General features: G+C 39.1%; 1 protein-coding gene across 1 annotated transcript; it reads left to right on the top strand.

Annotated features, from left to right (window-relative positions):
• The first annotated feature begins 2,299 nt into the window (after window positions 1-2,299).
• On the top strand, window positions 2,300-20,806 carry LOC125457667 (extracellular calcium-sensing receptor-like). The gene is made up of 6 exons (XM_048542214.1): window positions 2,300-2,412; window positions 9,578-9,869; window positions 12,916-13,752; window positions 16,652-16,879; window positions 18,653-18,776; window positions 19,908-20,806. Exons 1-6 carry the CDS (start codon window positions 2,309-2,311, stop codon window positions 20,804-20,806), a joined length of 2,484 nt encoding a protein of 827 aa, XP_048398171.1. The 5' UTR covers window positions 2,300-2,308.
• The last annotated feature ends 1,023 nt before the right edge of the window (window positions 20,807-21,829 follow it).

Here is a 21,829-nt window from a genome sequence, read left to right as displayed (position 1 = left end):
AGATTCTGTATCCCTCTAACATGTGAGTTTCCTAAATGACCATTTCCCACTTGTAATTGCAACATATATGGGTATCTGCCGAAGCTATTTCACTGATTTTGAATACTTGATGTTCAGCTAAGTAACTTTTTCACAAGTTTTGAGAAGACTTGTAGCTCAGGTTGAGGTTCTGGATGTGAGTTTGCTCGCTGAGCTGGAAGGTTAGTTTTCAGACGTTTCGTCACCATTCTAGGTAACATCATCAGTGAGCCTCCGACGAAGCGCTGGTGTTATGTCCCGCTTTCTATTTATCTGGTTAGGTTTCCTTGGGTTGGTGATGTCATTTCCTGTTCTTTTTCTCAGGGGATGGTAGATTGGCTCCAAATCAATGTGTTTGTTGATGGTCAACACATTGATTTGGAGCCAATCTACCATCCCCTGAGAAAAAGAACAGGAAATGACATCACCAACCCAAGGAAACCTAACCAGATAAATAGAAAGCGGGACATAACACCAGCGCTTCGTCGGAGGCTCACTGATGATGTTACCTAGAATGGTGACGAAACGTCTGAAAACTAACCTTCCAGCTCAGCGAGCAAACTCACATCCATAACTTTTTAACGTTGCTATCTCATTATTCTTTCATGTTCACAATTTCCCTTACATTCTCAAAACTTTCTTCTCACTTGCATAACCTGAACGGTCAATCCCACAGTATTTCTTTCTCCCTTGAAAATTCCATAGATGCCTTAGTTTTCTTTCTTGTCCCCTGTGAGATTGGAATCTTTGCAGGAGCTACTACCTCTTTCTTCCATCTTTGTTCTAAGTTCTTCTCTTGTTAACTCATGTTCTCCAATTGCTTAATTCTTTAGAGTTCAAGTTTTCATAATTGCATTTCTTTTTTAACTTTCTTTCTCTCTTTGCATTATTCATTGTTTTACTTTCTGCTCTCTTTCTGATATTTTCTGGTTTTTCATTGTCCCTTCATTCCATTATTCCCCATAGTTTTATTTTCATGATTTTCTAATTCAACTTTTCTCATTTCTCTTTTCCTGTTTAAGTATAATTATGTCATTTCTAACTCAACCTTAGTTAATTTCAACTGTGATAGCTGAATTTCAAGCTTCCTATCTACTAATTTTAACTGTACCGTCCCTTCACCGTGCCCATGTTGACTATAGTGACATAGTGACAGCTTTGCTAAAATTTTGTTCTCTATGCATTGCTAAGCACAGTTGATTGTTTATCCTGAGTTGCACTGAAAATTAGTGGTGTGATTGAATGTGGTGACGGTGTTTAGTAAGGAATTACCAGATTTGATGATAGAAATGATAAAGTGTTGATAGCGTAGAACAGTCAGATTGCTTTGTGTCTGGACAGAACTTGAGATGATGATATTACGGGATGTTGGCGTGTTTGTTTTTCTGTGCTGCAAAATGCAGTGGTTCTATAGATTGCTGTTGAGGTAAAGCACTCAAGAAAAAACAATGGTATCATTTTAAAGTTACTGTAAGCATTCAGAAATGTTTGGCATTTGCACAGCATAAAATACTGATAAACTGCAGGTGGACAAAAATTTTACAACATTGCAAACCTTCTGAAATTACCTCTGGACCTTCTTGTTTCTAAGATCCCCCATTGAAAAGGATCAAAATTAAACTTTTGCATCCGGTGAGCCATCAAGGAAACTCATGCTGGCAAAATAACAACAATAGCCTAAATAATAACAATCACTATGGTGGAAAAAAGTCAATTCATTTTGCCTGAAATGTTTTGAAATGTTTTTGAAAGAAGAATGGATCATAATGAAAATGTACATTTTCCTGGTCAACTACTGTCTGGGTTAATATTAACTAATGCAGTGCAAAGCCAGTTGTGTGTCTCTGACATTATGATTAGGTTGCACATTATGTAAACCTACTGAGCTTTCTGGGGCGAAGGCAGAGGTTCTGATCGCTTAATTTACAAGAAGACTAAGGGTATGTTTTCATTGTCCTTATCCATGGAGATATAAAATATAACTATGTGAATTCTTCAGGTAATTTCTATTCCCAAGAGGGATGAATGCTTTAGTGGCTTGGGTAGTGTTGAGCTCTACTATAGCATTTGCTGAAAACATTTAATCATCCATCCATTCACTTGGCAATAGCTAATCTGCTGAGTGTATAAATAGAGATGCAAAGGAACAGACAGGCACAGTTAATGTGATAGAAATATAGGAATGTGTTTCCTATTGTGTTTGAGTTTGCTCCTCTTTGCATCACTAACAACTGGAACAGTCGAACCAATATGCAGACATCAAAGAATGTTTGATCTTTCTGGGATTTCTATGACTGGAGATGTTGTTCTGACTGGCTTGTTTCCTATTCATTTTCAAACAATTCAACCAAATCTGTCATTCACAGCAGAACCAGCTCCACCAGTCTGCAAAGGGTAAGTCAGAATCTGATGATGTCTTTTGTTTTTACACTGGATATCACCTCAGATGATTACAATGAACATTTCCTAAAATTATTGACGTTTTCTAAATTAACACAAGCTAAAAGGTAATATTTCACTTCTACAAATATGAACAAACATTTAAATATCTGTAACAACATGAAGTTAGAAAGTTTTTACTTTGCCACATTGGATTATTACGAAATTTTATAACATGTAGTTATTAAATCTAAACCAGTTGCCTCATCAATGTAGAAAATGTTTACTTGTGAATGTATGGGAATGCGGTGAAGACAGGCAGCTCTGTGAGGAAGTAGAAAGCTCAGGCTCTGAGTACAGAGTTTCTTTGATTTGATGTTAATATAACTAAAATGCTTAATAATTTATGATCATAATAACTGACCCAATATTGTATTATGAATAATCTGGTTACACGCAATAATAAGATGCTTCGAATATTATGCTTTATCAATATCATAACGTTGAACACCAAGTAAAGGAATATTTCCTTCACTAGGTAGCCTCATAGATCAAATTATACATTTATGAAAAATGGCCACAGAAGTCGCCCAATAATACTAACAGAAAATTCTGGGAAAACTCAGCCAGTCTTATGGCATCTGTAGAGAGGAAAACTGATTTAATGTTTTGAGTCAGAAGTGAAGAGAGGAAGAAAACTGATGGGTTTTATGCTGTGGGAAAAAGGCAGAATAAAAAGAAATGTGGGGATTGGCGGATTGGTTAGAGGTGAGAAGTTTAAACACTAAAGATGTCATTGAACAAAAGGGAATTAGGTTGGTTATAATGGTAGCTGAAGAAAGGGCAGTTGTCCAGTGTCGGTATTAATAAAGGATTCTGCAAAAAGAAAAAAAGAAATGAGAACGAGATACAGACTGGCTCTTGTTAAAGAAATTCAAAATGCAAGATCAAGTTTGTGGTCTGAGGATGTTGAACTTGATGTTGCATCCACAAGGTGGACTGAGAGTAGCATGAAATTCGCGACTGCTCCTCAAATTGCAGGCTTACCTCTAGATTTACTTCTAGATTTCGGTAGTATAAGATTTTTATTTTGATTCATTTTTAATGAGTGCATGAATAAGAAATGTCTGGAGGCATATGGACCAAGTGCAGGCAAATGGGATTAGTTTAATTTAGGATTATGGTTGGCATGGGCTGGTTGGACTGAAGAATCTGTTTCCATGTTGGATGACTATGACTCTAAGGCCAAACCATACCCAATCAGAAAATAAAGTGCTGTTCCTTCATCTTGCATTGAGCTTCACTGGAATGCTGCAGCAGGCTGAGGATATAAATCAGAGCATGAGAATGAGATTGTGTATTAAAATGGCAAGTAACTGGAAGCTCAAGTTTATGATTGTGGACTGAATAGGTGTATTCTGCAAAATGTTCATACAGTCTTTCATTTGATCTCTCCAACTGGTGAAGAGCAATGACTACATATTGTTGAAATTGAAAGACATTAAATTCAATCACCATTTACCTGGAAGAATTATTCGGAGACTGGCTAATTATGAGGGAGGAGGTAGGAAGGCAACCTCTTGTAATTGTGCAGTAAGGGAATGGGAGGACCAGAAGCTGCTGAGAGAATGCTCCCTACAGAATGTTGTGAGCAAAGGGAAGATGAAGATGTGTTCACTGGTGACATCATGCAAGAATGGCTGAAATGGCAGAGAATGATTTTTTGAATTCAGAGATTGGTTGGGAAGAAAATGAAGACAAGGTGGACCCCAATTGTGGTTTTGGGAGGGAAGAGAAGTTGTGATGACAAAAGTGCAGGAAATGGGTTCAACCAGATCAAAAGCATTGTCAACTAAAGTTTGGGGAGATGGGGATCCCATTTGAGACACAACAAGACATGATGCAAGAAGCACTGCAGTAGAAAGAAGCATCATTATAACAGATGTGATGGAGAAGGAGAAACTAGCGAAATAGAATGGAGTTCTTTTGGAATGCAGAGTCTGAGAAAGTGCAGTTCAAGCACCTATGGGAGACAGTGGATTTGTCACCAGATGTAAGAACAGTGAACCCAAGAAACGGGAATGTTGAAGACAGACCAAGTGAAATTGAGAAAGGATGGATATTGGAAGCAAGACTGGTGAATTTGAATAATTGAATTAATACAGTAATATTTAGTTTGTATGATAACAAAGTGTGGGGCTGGATGAACACAGCAGGCCTAGCAGCATCTTAGGAGCACAAAAGCTGATGTTTTGGGCCTGACCACTCATCAGTAAAAGGGGATGGGGAGACGATTCTGAAATAAATGGGGAGAGAGGAGGAGGAGGCCTGAAGATGGATAGAGGAGAAGATAGGTAGAGAGGAGAGTATGGGTGGGGAGTTAGGGAGGGGGTAGGTCAGTCCGGGGAGGACGGACAGGATGAGGTTAGTAGGAAGGAAATGGAGGTGCAGCTTGAGGTGGGAGGAGGGGATAGGTGAGAGGAAGAACAGGTTACACAGGTGGGGACGAGCTCGGCTGGTTTTGGGATGCAGTGGGGGCAGGGGAGATTTTGAAGCTGGTGAAATCCACATTGATACCATTGGGCTGCAGGTTTCCCAAGTGGAATATGAGTTGCTGTTCCTGCAACCTACGGGTGTCATCATTATGGCACTGCAGGAGGCCCAGGATGGACATGTTGTCTCAGGAATGGGATGGGGAGTTGAAATGGTTCGAGACTGACAGGTGCAGTTGTTTACTGCGAACCGAGCGTAGGTGTTCTGCAAAGCGGTCCCCAAGCCACCACTTGATTTCCCCAATGTAGAGGAAGCCACACCATGTACAGCGGATGCCCCACCCCCCCACTGCATCCCAAAACCAACCCAGCTTGTCCCCGCCTGCCTAACATGTGACAAGATCTACATGTTCTCTCACCTATCCCCTCCTCCTACCTCACCTCCATTTCCTACCTACTAACCTCATCCCGCCCCCTTGACCTGTCCATCCTCCCTGGACTGACCTATCCCCTCCCAGCCTCCCCAACCATACTCTCCTCTCCACCTATCTTCTCCTCCATCCATCTTCAGTCCGCCTCCCCCTCTCTCCCTATTCATTTCAGAATCCTCTCCCCACTTTTCTGATGAAAGGCCTAGGCCCGAAAAGTCAGCTTTTGTGCTCCTAAGATGCTGCTTGGCCTGCAGTGTTCATCCAGCCCCACACTTTGTTATCTTGGATTCTCCAGCATCTGCAGTTCCCATTATCTCTGATCACATATTTAGTTTGTATATTTGGCCAATGATTAGCTCATTAAAATCTATTCTGATTCATAATTTTGTGGTGGAATAGATTGACTAAAAGTATTTTCATTTAAGTTTCTGAAGATAAAATGAACGTATCTGGAGTTTAGGAGGCTAATATTTAAGTACATGTTTTTCTATTCCATTACTCCAAACTTTTGCCCTTCCTTTACAACAATTATTTCAGAAGTGTTATTTGTATGGCAGGTAGCCAAGTATGACTGAACTCACATGGTCTGTTTGTTACACGTTGAATTTCACCACTCATTAATTGTTTTGCAAACTTTTGATGTTATGGGATAAAATATTCAGATCATATAAGCAACAAAAATTAAATTTGAGAAGGAAAGGCCAGTTGATTACCCATACCTAAAGGGAAAACTATCCCAATTTGTTTTACAAATATTGCATCATTATCATAAAGGTTTTATGCACATTTTAAAATTGAAACTTACTTTTGTAACAATGCGTTTTTTGAGCAAAACATTCAATGACATCTACAAATAATCAGGCACAATGGAATTCAGGTGAAATTAAAAAACCTCCTTGAACAACACTGACAAAATCATCGGTCCCTCAGGAGATGAGAACTTATCCAGCTAGATATTATTTTCAGCTTATTGTCTCCAAGGAGGCAAGGGAAAAAAGGAGCTAATTAGTGCAGATATATAGCCATCTGAAATTATGCATAAACATCTACTGGAAATAAAGAAACATTCAGATGACAGATTATATCACAATTATTATTAATTAAAGTACTTCAGGGCTTTACTTCATCTGTATGGATTTGATGTTTAGTCAGTGCTTAAAAGTCAATTACACAATCAGGAGTACATTCAGGTATAACATTTTCATCTTAGAGACAACAGTCACAAGACACATTCAAAGAAACAACAACAGAAATCATTGGAAACAGTCAATAAGTTTGCAGATGACACAAAGCTGAGTGGGAGAGTGAACTGTCAAGCAGAGGCAGATATGCTTCAGTGTGATTTGGATAAGATGAGTGAGTCGGCAAACATACAGCCAGTGAAGTACAATATGGGCACATGTGAGGTTATCCACTCTGGTAACAAAAGCAGGAAGGCAGATCATTTGCTTCTGAAGAAAGATCATTGGAGCTAATACATTAACTTTGCTGTGAACCCACAGATGTTGTGAGACCTATTGAGTTTCTCCAGAAACTTCTGTTTTTGTTTCAGATCTCCAGCATCTATATTCTTTGCTTTATTAAGATAAGACAGGTTATTTTCTGAATGATGATGGACTGGGAAAAAGGGAAATGTGACAAGATCTGCATGTTCTCATGCACCAGGTGCTGAAACCAAGTGTGTAAGTGCAACAGGTGGTGAAGAAAGCAAATGGTACATTGGTTTTCATTGTGAGGGAATTGAGTGCAGGATCCAGGATATCTTGCAATAATTTTATAGAACCTTGACAAAACTTTAACTGTAGCATTCTGTGCATTTTTGATCTCCTTCTCTAAGGAAGGATGTCTTGGCTTTGGAGAGGTTACAATGAAAGTTTATCAAATGATTCATGGGATGGCAGGACTGACATATTAAGAGATACTAGATTGTTTCAGACTATTGTGTGTGTGTGTGTGTGTGTGTGTGTGTGTGTGTGTGTGTGTGTGTGTGTGTTTGTGTGTGTGTTTGTGTGAATGCGTGTGCATGTATGCATTTTACTGGAGTTAAGAAAAGTGAGGGAATTGTCGTAGAAAACTATAAAATATTGACAGGTTTAGTCAGGGTAAATGCAGAACTGATGTTTCTGATGACCAGGGAGTCCAGAACCACAGGTCAAAATATAAAGATAATGTGTAAAGTATAATAATTATGTCATTTAGGATTGAAATGAGAAGAAATTTCTTACCCAGAGAGTGGCGAGCTGTGAAATTCTCAGACACAGAGGGCATTCAGGCTAAAATGTTGAATGTTTTCAAAAGAAGGTAGAAATAGTTCAAAGGACGAAAGAGATCAAAAGATATGGGGAGAATCCAGGAACAGGGTACCGAGTTGATAATCAACCATGATCATACTGAATGGCAGAGGAGTCTCAAAGGGCTGAATGGCCTACTCTTGCTATGATTTTCTATGTTTCTGTGAAACATAGCTTACACATCAGGTTGATAACATTTCATCAAATTTGGAAGCTTTTAGAGATGAATAACTTTTGAGCAAGTTCAGTAGTAGTGAAATTGGGGACAAGTAAAGGACAAGTGGGGCAACATACGGCAAGAGTGATTAAATGGCACAGGAAAAGTAATCCATGGTGTAGGGAGATGATAACGCCATAAACAAATGGAGTGAGGAAGAGGTTCCCTTCCCTGCTGTAGTGTTTAAAGGTGAGGTAGGTCATATAAATCCAGCGGATACACTTCCTACCTGCCCATCTGAAGTTTTAAAATGTTGAGGTATCAGTTGGCTTGCCCACATTTAAGACTCTCATCCAGCATCAGTCAATACTTTATTTAGGGCCTTGGGCAGGGAGGGAGGCCCACTTCATGTGGGAAACCCAGCACCAGCTGGTGTCAGGTCATGTGGGTAGCAATTTCCTATGACAGCGCCTCTGACCCTATCCTAGCCAATGTCAGTCTCCCTTTTTAATCATTCTTGCAGTCTCTTGAAACTAGCCCCCAATTCTCCCTCAGCATCTTGCCAAATTCCTCAATTCCAAATAAGCTCAGTTCCTCAGATTGGTGTGACTCCATGTGGTCCAACCAAAATCAATTGTTCCTGGATGGTGCTGCTGAGATCACAGAGCTGCTGGCCTTCTGATTGACTGGCATACCTTTACGAGACTTCCTTCTGAGAAGAGTGTGCAAGTCTTTCCATAAAGCAGCTCCCAATGTTGAATTCAACAGAAAAGCCCTTGAGGTAACAGGCTGACTTTCCCAGATATTTTCGCCAGTGAAGATGTTGACCATAGTGGCTGGTAACATCCTGCTTATAATTTTCTGATTTAGACATGACAACATTTATTACCTCAGTCATGTTCACACCATTAATCAAACAAAACTGGCAATTATAGAAATAACTCACAAATTCATTTGAACATACAAACAACGAGTAGGAGTAGGCCATTCAGCCCCTTAAAACTGCTCCACCATTCAATAATATCTTGGCTAATTTGATTATTACCTCAGATCTGCATTTCCACCTACTCCTGATAAACTTTCACCCCTCTATCTACCTCTGCCTTAAAAATATTCAAAGACTCTTTTTCCAACACCGTGTGAGGAAGAGCATTCCAAAGAATCAAAGCCGTTTGAGAGGAAAAAAAAACACCTCAACAGTCTCTAAATGGACAGCCCCTGATTTTTTAATCGTAACTCCCAGTTTGAGATTCTCCCATGAGAGGAAACATCATCTCCACACTTACTCCTTGGTTCCTTCAATTCACTTTTTTTTCTCTTCTAAATGCCAGCAGGTATAAGTCTATCTTGCCCTGCCTTTTGTTGTAACATAATACACACATATGGTTTAGTAAACATTTCTGAACTGCTTCAAATGCATTTATGCCCTTTCTTAGATAAGGTGGCCAAAACTGCAGAGACTGCAGATGTGGACTCACCAGTGCCCTATATATAACTAAAGGATAGCATCCTGAATTTGCATTCAATTGCCCTTGGGATAAAATAGCAACATTCTATTAACGTTCTTTATTACTGGATATACATGCCGACTAACTTTTGTGATTCCAGCGCTGGAGCTCCAAGATCCTTTTGCATCACAGAACACTGCAATGTCATTAAAATAGTCTGCTTCTTTATTACTTTTCCAAAAAAAAATGATGATGGTGTGTTATTAAATATCAATAATTTTGCTATGACTCATAATATGCAAAACCTTCTCAGCCTTGAAATTGTAAAACAGTAATTAATCAATGAACATATGTTTCTCAGATTTAATTCCAGGTCCTTTCGGTGGATGCAGACCATGATTTTTGCTTTACAAGAAATAAACAAGGACCCAGTGCTCCTGCCGAACATAACGTTAGGTTATAATATTTATGATACCTGTACTACACCTTCTCATTCACTAAGAGCAGCATTAACATTTGCCAGTGGTCCACATGAAGATGTCTTCAAATACAACTGTGTGGGTACTTCTTCGATTCCTGTGATAGTTGGCGACTCAGGGTCAACACAATCTTTGGTGGTGGCCAGAACAATGATGTCCTTCAATATTCCAATGGTAAGATCAAATTATGAAAATGAACATCAGACCACAATTCATTAAAGAAAGAGTAAAAGGATGAGAATAAAATAAAGTAAAAAAGTAAAAAGAAGGAGAATGTCTTTAGGACACCCAAAGCATTTTAGGGTTAGGGTTAGGACTGGAGTACAATACCGTTTAAGGAGTAGTCATTGATGTTAGCGCTGTAGGCAATGTTGCTCTGACCAAAATCTCACAGACAGCATTCTTTGTTGAACGAGAATTTCTTTTACATGTCATTGAAGAAAGAAAGTGAAAGGGCCAGAAAAGAAATTTAGACCTGTGCTACAGAATCAGGATGGGCTCAGAATTAAGTTGAGCTGAGAATTAACACGTTTGATAAAATAGAGCTAGAGTATCTAGTAGAAGAAAGAAAATTAGGAAAAATTAAAGATTTTAAAGGATCAGGACTCATTAATTAAGCCATAATTTCATCAGGGAGATTTATGAAGGTTGTAGCCAGAGAATTTTATTTAAAAAGTTATGTCATGAAAATATTGGGTGTTTCAGATGTGGAAAGGTAAAAAAGAAATACCATTTACGTAGGAAGAAGTGGGAAAACTCTATTTTGGCTGGGAAAGTAGGGAGACACCAAAGAATTGAATAGGCACCAGGGTGGCATGGTGCCTCAATGGTTACACTGCTGCCTCGCAGTGCTAGGGAACTGAGTTCAATTCCAACCTGAAGCAACTGTGTGTGTGGAGTTTGCAAGCTTTATGTGCATGCTCTGATTTCCTTGCTCAGTCTTAAAGTGTGCAGGCTAGGTGGATTGACTGTGTTATATTGCCCATAGTGTCCAGGGATGTGTAAGCTAAGTGGGTTAGCCATGAGAAATGCACATTTATGAGGGTTGGAGACTGGGTCAGGTTCGGGTGCTGTTTGGAGAGTCATTATGGGCTAAATTGTAGGGATTCTATGACTTTGATAGTTAAAAATTGCATGAAAAGACGTGAAAATCTATTAAGCAGCAGAGAGATAAAGTGTCGTATGGAAACATTTTGTATAGAAATAGATTTAAAAAAACTTTAAAGCAATAAATTACTGGAGAACTGATAATAACACAGTGAGAACTTTTATTGAAAAAAAATAATATATTCTCACAGGAACAAAGAGGTGAAAAAACTGGTAAATAAAGTAAAAAAGACACAGATCGCTAGCGAACAAATTTACATTCATTTAATTGAAACAGCGTTGGTAAATAACAACAAGTTTAAAGCAATGTTCAAATGATAGAACATAGAACATTACAGCACAGTACAGGCCCTTCGGCCCTCAATGTTGTGCCGACCTGTCATACCGATCTCAAGCCCATCTAACCTACACTATTCCATGTACGTCCATATGCTCATCCAATGACGACTTAAATGTACCTAAAGTTGGCGAATCTACAACTGTTGCAGGCAAAGCATTCCATTCCCTTACTACTGTCTGAGATACAGTGAAAAAATTAATTCGCAAGTGGGAAAAAAAATCATATTTCCTAGCAGATTCAAGGTCCGATATGGACCAAGGAGAGCAGGAGATTGGACTTCTTAAGAAGACAGTTCTTAAGATATAGCATTGCCACATATTTGAACACTGAGACTTAAATTATATAAGTCCACTTTTCTATCCATGTAGATGACTTTACTAGGTAAATTATTGAAAAGTATAAAAACAGTTTTGAAAAAATGCTGAAAGCTTTCGATAGTTATTTCAATTTAAGAACAAATAAAATTTTCAAATGAGTAAGATTTAACAAAATGAATTCAGCCTCCAGGAGAATTTGTGGAGGACCTTGACAAAACTATGATTTGGAAAAATCAAGTGTTATTATCCTATTTGATTAGATACTTTGGCTGAAGAAGCACTTGAAATAAGTATCAGAAGCATATAAATACTGTACGTTAGATGACAATGTAATGATCATGAGAGAGTTGAAAATATGTATATTGTTCACAATGAGTCAATTTCACTTGATCCTGCATTCATGTCTTGACTTCAATTTCATCAGAAGATTTCATAGAATCCCCACACTGTGGAAGTAGGCAATTCAGCCCATTGAGTCCACATGGACTCTCCAAAGACCATGTCGCCCTATCCCTGTAACTCTGAATTTCCCATGCTAATCCAACTGACCTATACATCACTGGACACCATGGACTATCCACTTAACCTGCACATATTTGAGCTGTGGGAAGAAACTTGAGCCCAGAGGAAACCCACGCAGTCATAAGGAGAATGTGCAATCTCCACACAGTCATCCCAGAGTGGAATTGAACCCAGGACCCCTGGCACTGTAAGGCAGCAGTGCTAACCACTGAGCCACGATGCTGCCCACAATTTGGAAGTGATTGACAGCCACTCAGAGAATAATTCATCCAATAGCAAACAGCTGTCCACACACACAGGACTAGGAACAAACTGTTGGTAACGAACCAGACATGGAGCAATCAGTAGACAACTACACTGGCTTTGCAGGCTCATGGTGAGCATCAAAAAAGATGAAAGAATCCACTGAAAGACCTTATTTTGGCATAAGATAGTTTAATATTGGCATCGTAGAGGAAGCTACACCTCTGTGCTTCATAGGCACAACTGAGGCTGGACGCGTCATCACCCTCCAAAATTATGTTTTAGTTTGAATTTGTAAATTTCATGTGAAATTTTGATTTTTGTTGCAAGTGTCCCTTTCCCATATGATATAAATGGAATTACATAGAAAATACTGTACAGCAACAGGCCATTGGGCCCAACTGGTCAGTGCTTGTTTCTTCTTCTCATAAGCCTCCTCCAACCATTTTCATTTCAGTCCATCAATCTATCCTGTGCCCCTTTCTCCCTCAGGTTCTTAACTAGTTATAGAACCCATGAAATATATCCATGCTATTTGTAACAAGCATGACTCTCCAGGTAAAATGGTTTATTCATTACCTTTCAATAGTTTCCACCATCTTAAAGGGGTTTCTAAATCTAATTTGTTCTATTCTTATTTTGCATTTTTATTTAATGAAACATTACAAATTTTTGATTATTTTCTCCACAGGTCAGTTATTTTTCATCTAGTACCTGTCTCAGTAACAGAAATGAGTTCCCAGCCTTTTTCAGAACAATGCCAAGTGATGCACATCAGGCTCAAGGTGTTGCTCAACTGGTGAAACAGTTTGGCTGGACTTGGGTTGGATCGATTGCAGGTGATGATGACTACGGCCATAATGGAATTCAAACATTCAGTGATACAGTCAGAAAGCTTGGTGTTTGCATTGCTTTCACTGAAGTAATTCCAAAATTGTACTCTAGGCAAAGAATACTTCAAATAATAGAGACCATCAAGACATCTACTGCAAAGGTCATTGTCATGTTTGCTCTTGAGGGGGACGCATACCCTTTAATCACAGAAGTTGTGAGGCAAAATCTCACTGGTCGGCAATGGATAGCGAGTGAGGCTTGGGTTACATCTGCTTTGATTGCAACAAAAGAAAATGTCCTGACTTTGAGTGGCACAATAGGGTTAGCAATTCACAAAGCTGAAATTCCAGGCCTAAGGAATTTCCTTCTTCAAGCCCATCCTTTTAAACATCTGAATAACCTCTTTGTGAGAGAATTGTGGGAAACAATCTTTAATTGCTCTTTTCAGACAACCTTTGAACACAAAGGGCAACCAGCATCAATGGTATCTCAGAAAAAATGCACGGGATCAGAAGAGCTGAACAATATTCACAGTATATATTCTGACGTATCCGAATTAAGAATTTCTTACAATGTGTACAAAGCAGTATATGCAATAGCTCATTCCCTTCACAATTTACATTCATGCAAAAATAGTAATGGCCCATTTGGCAATCAAACTTGTGCCAGTATCTTTGACTTCCAACCTTGGCAGGTAAATATTTAAAGAATGGTAAAGCAATGTGAAATGTATAAAGTTCAACTGCAGGTTCATACGTCGCTTCAACACAGGTTCAAAAGAGATGGAGCGAAAGAAATGACCTAGGGTCATAAATCAGCAGAAATAGATTCAGTGGTAACGGTGGGTTTATGGGCGTTGCTATCCTCATATAAGAGGATGAAGAGTTAACAGAAGGGTGCCTTTTTGAATCGGACATCCCAATGGAAAAGATGTGAGGCATGGTGGTAGTGTGGATGAGGGTGAGAATTGGGCAACTAGGAATTTTTTGAATTAGTGATGTAACATCATCCTAAACATTCGCTGACGGACTTTGCTTGATTCACACACATTGCAAAAATTGAGGACAGTTTAGCTGCTGTTAATTTTACAGGCTTTTCGGAGAAAAAAAAACAGGGATTTTTATTATTTAAGTCCCGAAACTGACTGAGGTTTCCAATGCAAATTTTATTTGCAATGAGTATATAGAAAGAAAATTGGATTTTGAATACTTTCATCACAGCAATCAGAGTATGGTAAACTGCAAATATTACAAAATGTGATGTCTATTGTTTTATACATTCATGTCAGAAAATGCCAGAAAAGCAGCATGTCAAAACAAACAGTATGAATTGTTTACACTCAACTGAGGCTTGAAAATAATTGTCTCCATTTAGAACATTTTGTAAACTTAGTAAATCAGAATTAACAATAAGGTGTATGGCCAATAAATATCGAAAAGAAATTACATTTATATGGTGCCTTTCGCAGCCTCAGGCTTCCCCAACTAGCCTTATGCTCTTTCAGTATAATACCAAACATTGGGATTGCAATGCATTGATAAATGATATAAGCAAAATGGTGTATTTCCTGTTACTAAAATCAAATCCAAAAAAATGTAAAAATAGAAACAAAAAATATTGAAGTCAATATAAAAGAAACAATGGGTGTAAATTGATGATCCCTCCCCCCACATCTCAACAAGTGAATTCAGAGCCAAGGAGGAGGCTATTCAATTGGGCAAAAAGTGCAAGGTGGGTATCCACCAACATAGTGACGAAGGATGCTGTAGGTTGCAGAGAGATATAGAATAGTGACGAAGGATGCTGTAGGTTGCAGAGAGACATAGATATAGTAACGAAGGATGCTGTAGGTTGCAGAGAGACATAGATATAGTGACGAAGGATGCTGTAGGTTGCAGAGAGACATAGATATAGTGACGAAGGATGCTGTAGGTTGCAGAGAGACATAGATAGTGGCGAAGATGCTGTAGGTTGCAGAGAGACATAGATATAGTGACGAAGGATGCTGTAGGTTGCAGAGAGACATAGATAAGCTGCAGAACTGGGCTGAGAGGTGGCAGATGGAGTTTAATGCAGACAAGTGTGAGGTGATGCACTTTGGTAGGAGTAACCGGAAGGCAAAGTACAGGGCTAATGGTAAGATTCTTATTAGTGTAGATGAGCAGAGAGATCTCGGTGTCTATGTACACAGATCCTTGAAAGTTGCCACCCAGGTTGACAGGGCTGTTAAGAAGGCATACAGTGTTTTAGCTTTTATTAATAGAGGGATCAAATTCCGGAACCAAGAGGTTATGATGAAGCTGTACAAAACTCTGGTGCAGCCGCACTTGGAGTATTGTGTACAGTTCTGGTCACCGCATTATAAGAAGGATGTGGAAGCTTTGGAAAGGATGCAGAGGAGATTTACTAGGATGTTGCCTGGTACGGAGGGAAGGTCTTATGAGGAAAGGCTGAAGGACTTGAGGCTGTTTTCATTAGTGAGAAGAAGGTTGAGAGGTGACTTAATAGAAACATATAAAATAATCAGAGGTTTAGATAGGGTGGATAGGGAGATCCTTTTTCCTAGGATGGTGACGGCGAGCACGAGGGGGCATAGCTTTAAATTGAGGTATGAAAGATATAGGACAGATGTCAGAGGTAGTTTCTTTACTCAGAGAGTAGTAAGGGAATGGAACGCTTTGCCTGCAATGGTAGTAGATTTGCCAACTTTAGGTACATTTAAGTCGTCATTGGACAAGCATATGGACGTACATCGAATAGTGTAGGTTAGATGGGCTTGAGATCAGTATGACAGGTCGGCACAACATCGAGGGCTAAAGGGCCTGTACTGTGCTGTAATGTTCTATGTTCTGTGCTGCCTCCCCCGATCAAAATCAGCATGGTGGGGGAGGGGGTGTGGTTGAGAAGAAGCCCTTCCCATCCAGAGGCCAACTGAGTATCTAAAGTAAGTATTCAACCAAAGGCAAGAAAGGGGGCTTGCCATCTGGGGAGACTACACAGAAAAATCAGTCAGGTTTTCCAGCAGTCTACCAGGTGAGCCCCTTATTCACTGGCACCCACTGTCAATCATGAAAGATACATCTCACCATTGCTTTCAATGGATCTGGCTCTTTTGCTGGTGGCATCAAGCCTGCAGCATCTCCCTGCCCACATGTGTCTCATTTAAGGGATCTACCATTTATGCTCCAGGTAGATGTTGTATCAGCTGCCATTGGAGACTTACTAGCCTTTGATCGGCGGAGATTTCTCAATGGTTGGGATTTCAGCTTTTCTCAGGGTTTAAATATCAAGGTGTTCAGAAAAATACTTGATTACTTAGCAGCTGCAATGATGGTGGTTGGGACCCAAATATGTACATTGAGTTCCACCCATCATGTGAGGTGTTATAAGATCTGTTGATTTGTTTTCCCTCATTCTGCACAGCTTTCTTAGGACATTACTGTCTCTGCAATGTCATATGAATGAAGGTGCAAATGAAGGAATGGCAGAGTTTTGAAATAATTCATTAATGAACACTAACTTTGAAAGTTTCTGATTTTATGGAGTAGCTCTGTAATGATGTCAACAATTCTAACTTCTCATTTTTCACTAAGCTCTTACATTACTTGAAAAAAGTAAAATACACGAGTAAATTAGGAGAAGAGGTCTATTTTGATGAAAATGGTGACACCGTTGCAACATACGATGTGGTCAACTGGCAGAAGAATGAAAACGGCTCGGTCAAATTTGTGCAGGTGGGACGTTTTGATGCATCTTCAAATTCAGGCCAAGGCCTTGTCCTAAACAAAAAGATGATCATCTGGCATGGTGGGAAAGTTAAAGTAAGTCATTATTTATATAGTTTCAAGGCTTGATATTACCAAATCCAATAAACAGAATAGATTTGTGATGTTCATCATATCAAAAACCCTACACTTGTTTTTAAGGAGCAGCAACAGCCATTATTCTATTGACTCTAAAATCCAACATTTAGAAAACTTAAGACAATTTGAGTAAACGGTTTCTAAGAACTAGTTAGCGAATTTCTCAATGCGATATAAATGATCAGCTCGAGTATTTATCGTGAGGAGCTGCCTTATGAGACGGGGTTAGGTAGATTGTGCCTCTACTTATTGGAATTTGGAAGATTCAGAGGCGACCTTATGAGATTTTTCCTCGACGACACTATTTTCACGGAACTTGATGCAGCACATATGGAAAAGTTATTCCCTTTATGGGACAGCCGAGGTAAGAGAGCATAATCTTAGAGGAAGAAGTTGCACACTTAAGACAGAGACAAGTAGGCCATTTCTGAAGAAGGGTGTAGGCCCGAAACGTCAGCTTTTGTGCTCGTAAGATACTGCTTGGTCTGCTGTGTTCATCCAGCCCCACACTTTGTTATCTCAGATTCTCCAGCATCTGCAGTTCCTATTATCTCAGAGACAAGGAGGTATTTCTTTTTTCAGAGTGGAGTGCATCGGTAGCTTTCCTTACAGCTGACGGCTGTGGAGGCTGGATTGATCAGTGTATTGGTCAGTATAGACAGATTTTTAATCAGTAAGAGGTTCAAAGGTTGTAGGGAAAAGGCAGGAAAGTAGAACTGAGGATTATCCACTGATCAGGGTATTAATGGCTAGTTTTGCTCCTCCTTCTTCTGGTTTCATATAAATTCTAGAAAAAATCAATGCAAAAAAAAATCCATAGCACTTCTGTGGACTTTTGTGATCAAAATACCAGCGTCTAACTGCTTTTGAACTCCTCAGTTTACCATCCATTTCAAAGTCACACACATTTCTATGGTTCTGAAATCACATCTAGGCTGGATGAGGACAGCAGATTTGAGCTTTTCTTAAAAAGCATTGGCAAACAATTCAAGATAGTTTCATCTCCACTATTCTTGAGATTTGGCTTATATTTCATCTTAACAAATTGAATTTAAATTTGGCCACCTACTGAGGTGGGACTTGAGCCCCGATATGTAGGATTTTAACACAGATCCCTGAATTGTCAGTCCAGTGACGGGTTTTTATGAAACTGACTAGTGTATACTAATGAAACTAAAAGGTTCAATCTAGTACTTTAAAGATAATTTACAGTTATTCTAATTTAGGTTAATTACAAATTAACAATACTTATTTTAAGTGATTAGAATTAACTTCAGTTGTAAGATAAACTGTACAGAATTGGTATTCTTAAGATATATTTTTTAATCAAACGCGTGACATAAATAATCAGTTAAATTTGCTTAGGTTGCCTGGTTGTACTGGTTCATTAACAACTTTCCATTAGTTGTGGCACTTTACAAGAAACTGGAAGATTTAATGCGACCATGGAATTTTAAAGATTTTTTGAGCAATTTCACAGTCACACCCATAGAAAAAAACTCAGATCAGTTATGACTCAAATCAGAGCATTGCTTTTGATCCTTACCATCAATGAAACATTGGAACATCTTTTTATAATTTTATCAGATATCACAAATATAGGGGAAATGACTCCTGTGTTACACTGTCAGTAACACAATATATCCAGAAGTAATCTTTTCCTCATGGTTACTAGAATTTACTCAGTTCCTCACTGTGAAATTATGCATTTCTTTTTCATTAATATTTCAGCCCCCAGAGTCATTGTGCAGTAAAAGTTGCCCTGCTGGATCAAGGAAAGCAATTCGAAGTGGGGAACCAATCTGCTGCTTTGACTGTCTACCATGTGCTAATGGAGAGATTAGTACTGAAATAGGTACACATGTTGTGGTTGTTTGTTACCATGAGTAGATTTCAAAATAATTCTCTGCTGCAATTCATTGACTGCGAGCAGAAATGCAGAAAATCTGTATTTTGTAATGAGTTGATATCATCTGCAATGCACTGCCAAAAGGCTGGTGAAACTAATTCAGCAGCTTTTTCAGAATGGAGCAAAATACATGAATAAAACAGAGAAAAGGTTGCGTGGTTGAGAGAAAACAGGGGAGGGAGTGAATTAGAAACCCGTCATTGATGAATAGCACTGATCAGTATGGACTGGAAATACCTGGATTTTAACATTGCTGAGTTAATTTATCCCAATGGAGGCAACAATAAGGGTGCTGCTGGTATCCCCATTATATGTCAGCAAAGAAAGAGTTATCTGCTAAACAATCATGGTCAAAGTCACAACCCAGCCACCCACAGCAGTTTACATGTGTGGAAGTATTTTGAGTTCAGGCTGCATTCAGTTTGTTTGCTCACCTGTAGCCATAGCCCTGGCCTGCACATACCAAACAGTGCCCTGATAGCTTTAAATGAAGCTTACTGTCCTCGTCACATTCTTCAACCACATTCTCTATATTCTTTGATGTTCTTCTTCTTCAAGTACCGATCCATTTCCATTATAAATAATATTATGTCTTACACAGCGTAAAAAAACATTAAAATCAGGGTTTGAGTCAAGTCAAGGCATGGATGAAAGCCTTTTTATCTGAGTAGGTGAGACAGTTTCACTTGGTTCGTCATGGATTTGGGTCTGCTGTCCTGCAAACTCCCCTAATTAAATTCAAACTAACAACTGTAAAGCAATTTCGCTAAGAGATGTCACAAACACAGAAGAGGCAAAGTGTTTCAGAGTAGTATTGTGGGCTGTGCATAGTTGGCATAGGGTCAAGGCAAAGGGTATTTTATTACAGGCTACACCTGTCAATGCTGGAACTGAGTGTCTGGAAAGGAAATATATTTCCTTTCCCAGCAGTGTTTTCATGCCACTTGCTAAAGCGGACAAATTTCTTAAAATAAACTCAAATTATTCTCTTGAGCTGAGAAATATGTAAAAACTAAAATTAGAGGAAAGTACAAATGTATGTAAAATAATGTTCATATTGTTCGTATTATTGTTCAGATTCACTAAAATGTGCTCCTTGTGCTCCAGAAGATTGGCCAAACCTACAGAGAAATCAATGCATCCCGAAAGAAATTGAATTCCTCTCATTTAAAGAGCCAATGGGAATCACACTGATGACAATGTCCTTGCTCGGGGCAGCTGGCACAGTGTCTGTTGCAGGAGTCCTTTGGTATTACAGGAAAACTCCCATCGTTCGAGCCAACAACTCTGAACTCAGTTTCCTTCTTCTCTTCTCACTGATATTATGTTTCCTGTGCTCGCTGATTTTTATTGGACAACCATCAGTCTGGTCCTGCAAGCTGAGGCACACACTGTTTGGGGTCAGTTTTGTTCTCTGCATTTCATGTATACTGGCCAAAACCCTGGTTGTACTGATGGCTTTTAGAGCTACCCTTCCCAACAATAACATACTGAAATGGTTTGGAACTCTGCAGCAACTCCTCAGCGTCCTGGCTTGCACAGTTGTCCAAGGTGTAATCTGTGTTGCGTGGCTCCTCACATCCTCACCATTTCCTGTAAAGCAGACCAAATATTACAATGTGAAGATTATTTTTGAGTGTGATTTAGGCTCAGTGACAGCATTTTGCAGTATGCTGGGTTACATCGGATTTTTATCCTGCATGAGCTTCATCCTTGCGTTCTTAGCTCGAAGGCTGCCAGATAACTTCAACGAGGCTAAATTCATCACCTTCAGCATGCTGATTTTCTGTGCGGTTTGGTTGACTTTTATCCCAGCCTATATCAGTTCTCCTGGAAAATACTCTGTCACTGTTGAAATCTTTGCTATTTTGGCATCGAGCTTTGGTCTGCTTATCTGCATTTTTGCTCCAAAATGTTACATAATCCTGTTAAAACCAGAGAGAAACACAAAGAAATGCATTATGGGTAAAACATGATCCAAAAAATCAACTTAAGGCCAGGTCTTTCCCTGAGTGTAAGTTACATGTTTCCCACAATGTTACACACTGTGTAGGTGGATGGGGATGTATACTGGATTTTAAAAAAATTACTAATATGTTTCCAAAGGACTGATTTTTTAAAAAAAAACTTGTAATGTATCGAGCAACCTTATATGTAGGCAAAAGTAATATGTCATCATCACTGCATTTTGTAAGTGTTTGGAGCTGCACATCCTGCGGTCAGTTCAAAATGTCCATTCATCCCAGGACAGCAAGGCAATGTGGCAAGAATTCTTTTGTCTATCCAGTGTAAAACCATTATGAACCCATTGCTGAAAGTGCCCTCTGCTGTTTTCTTTACAAATGTGTAAATTATAACTCAATAATCTCTCCTCCATTAGCAGCAATTGAATTATTTGTACACAGTTAGTACAGAGAAGTTGAATGAGAAAGTATATAGACTTTTAAGGGAACCAACTTCATTTTTGTTTTCCTTGTCATACTTAATATAATCAAAGAAAAGCTCTTTCATTCAACATAACAGAAATGTAATAGAAGCAGAGACACAGCGAAGGAGGAACAGAAGGAGGCCATTTGTCCCGGCAGGCCTGATTCATCATTCATCACGATCATCGCTGGTCATCTAACACAATTGCCATATCAAGCTTTCTCCCCATAACCTTTGATCCCATTCACCCAATCTAGCTGCATCTTGAGTACATTCAATGTTTTGGCATCAACTAGTTCTTGTGGTAATGAACTCCACAGACACGCCATCCTTTGGGTGAAGAAATGTTTCCTTATTTCCATTCTAAGCAGTCTACCCCAAATACCCAGACTCTGACCACTGGTCCTGATACACCCACAATGGGGAACATCCCTCCTGCATCTATCATGTCTAGTCCTGTTAGAATTTTGTAAGGCTCGATGACAGCCCCCACAAATTTGTCTAAACACCATTGAAAACAATCTGAACATAGTCAATTTCTCTTCATATGTCAGTCCAGCCATCCCTGGAAT

This window comes from Stegostoma tigrinum, chromosome 14 (assembly GCF_030684315.1).
Source record: "Stegostoma tigrinum isolate sSteTig4 chromosome 14, sSteTig4.hap1, whole genome shotgun sequence".
Lineage (NCBI taxonomy): Eukaryota > Metazoa > Chordata > Chondrichthyes > Orectolobiformes > Stegostomatidae > Stegostoma > Stegostoma tigrinum.
The sequence above is the reverse complement of the archived record's forward strand: the minus strand, read 5'-3'. Positions and strand labels throughout refer to the sequence as shown.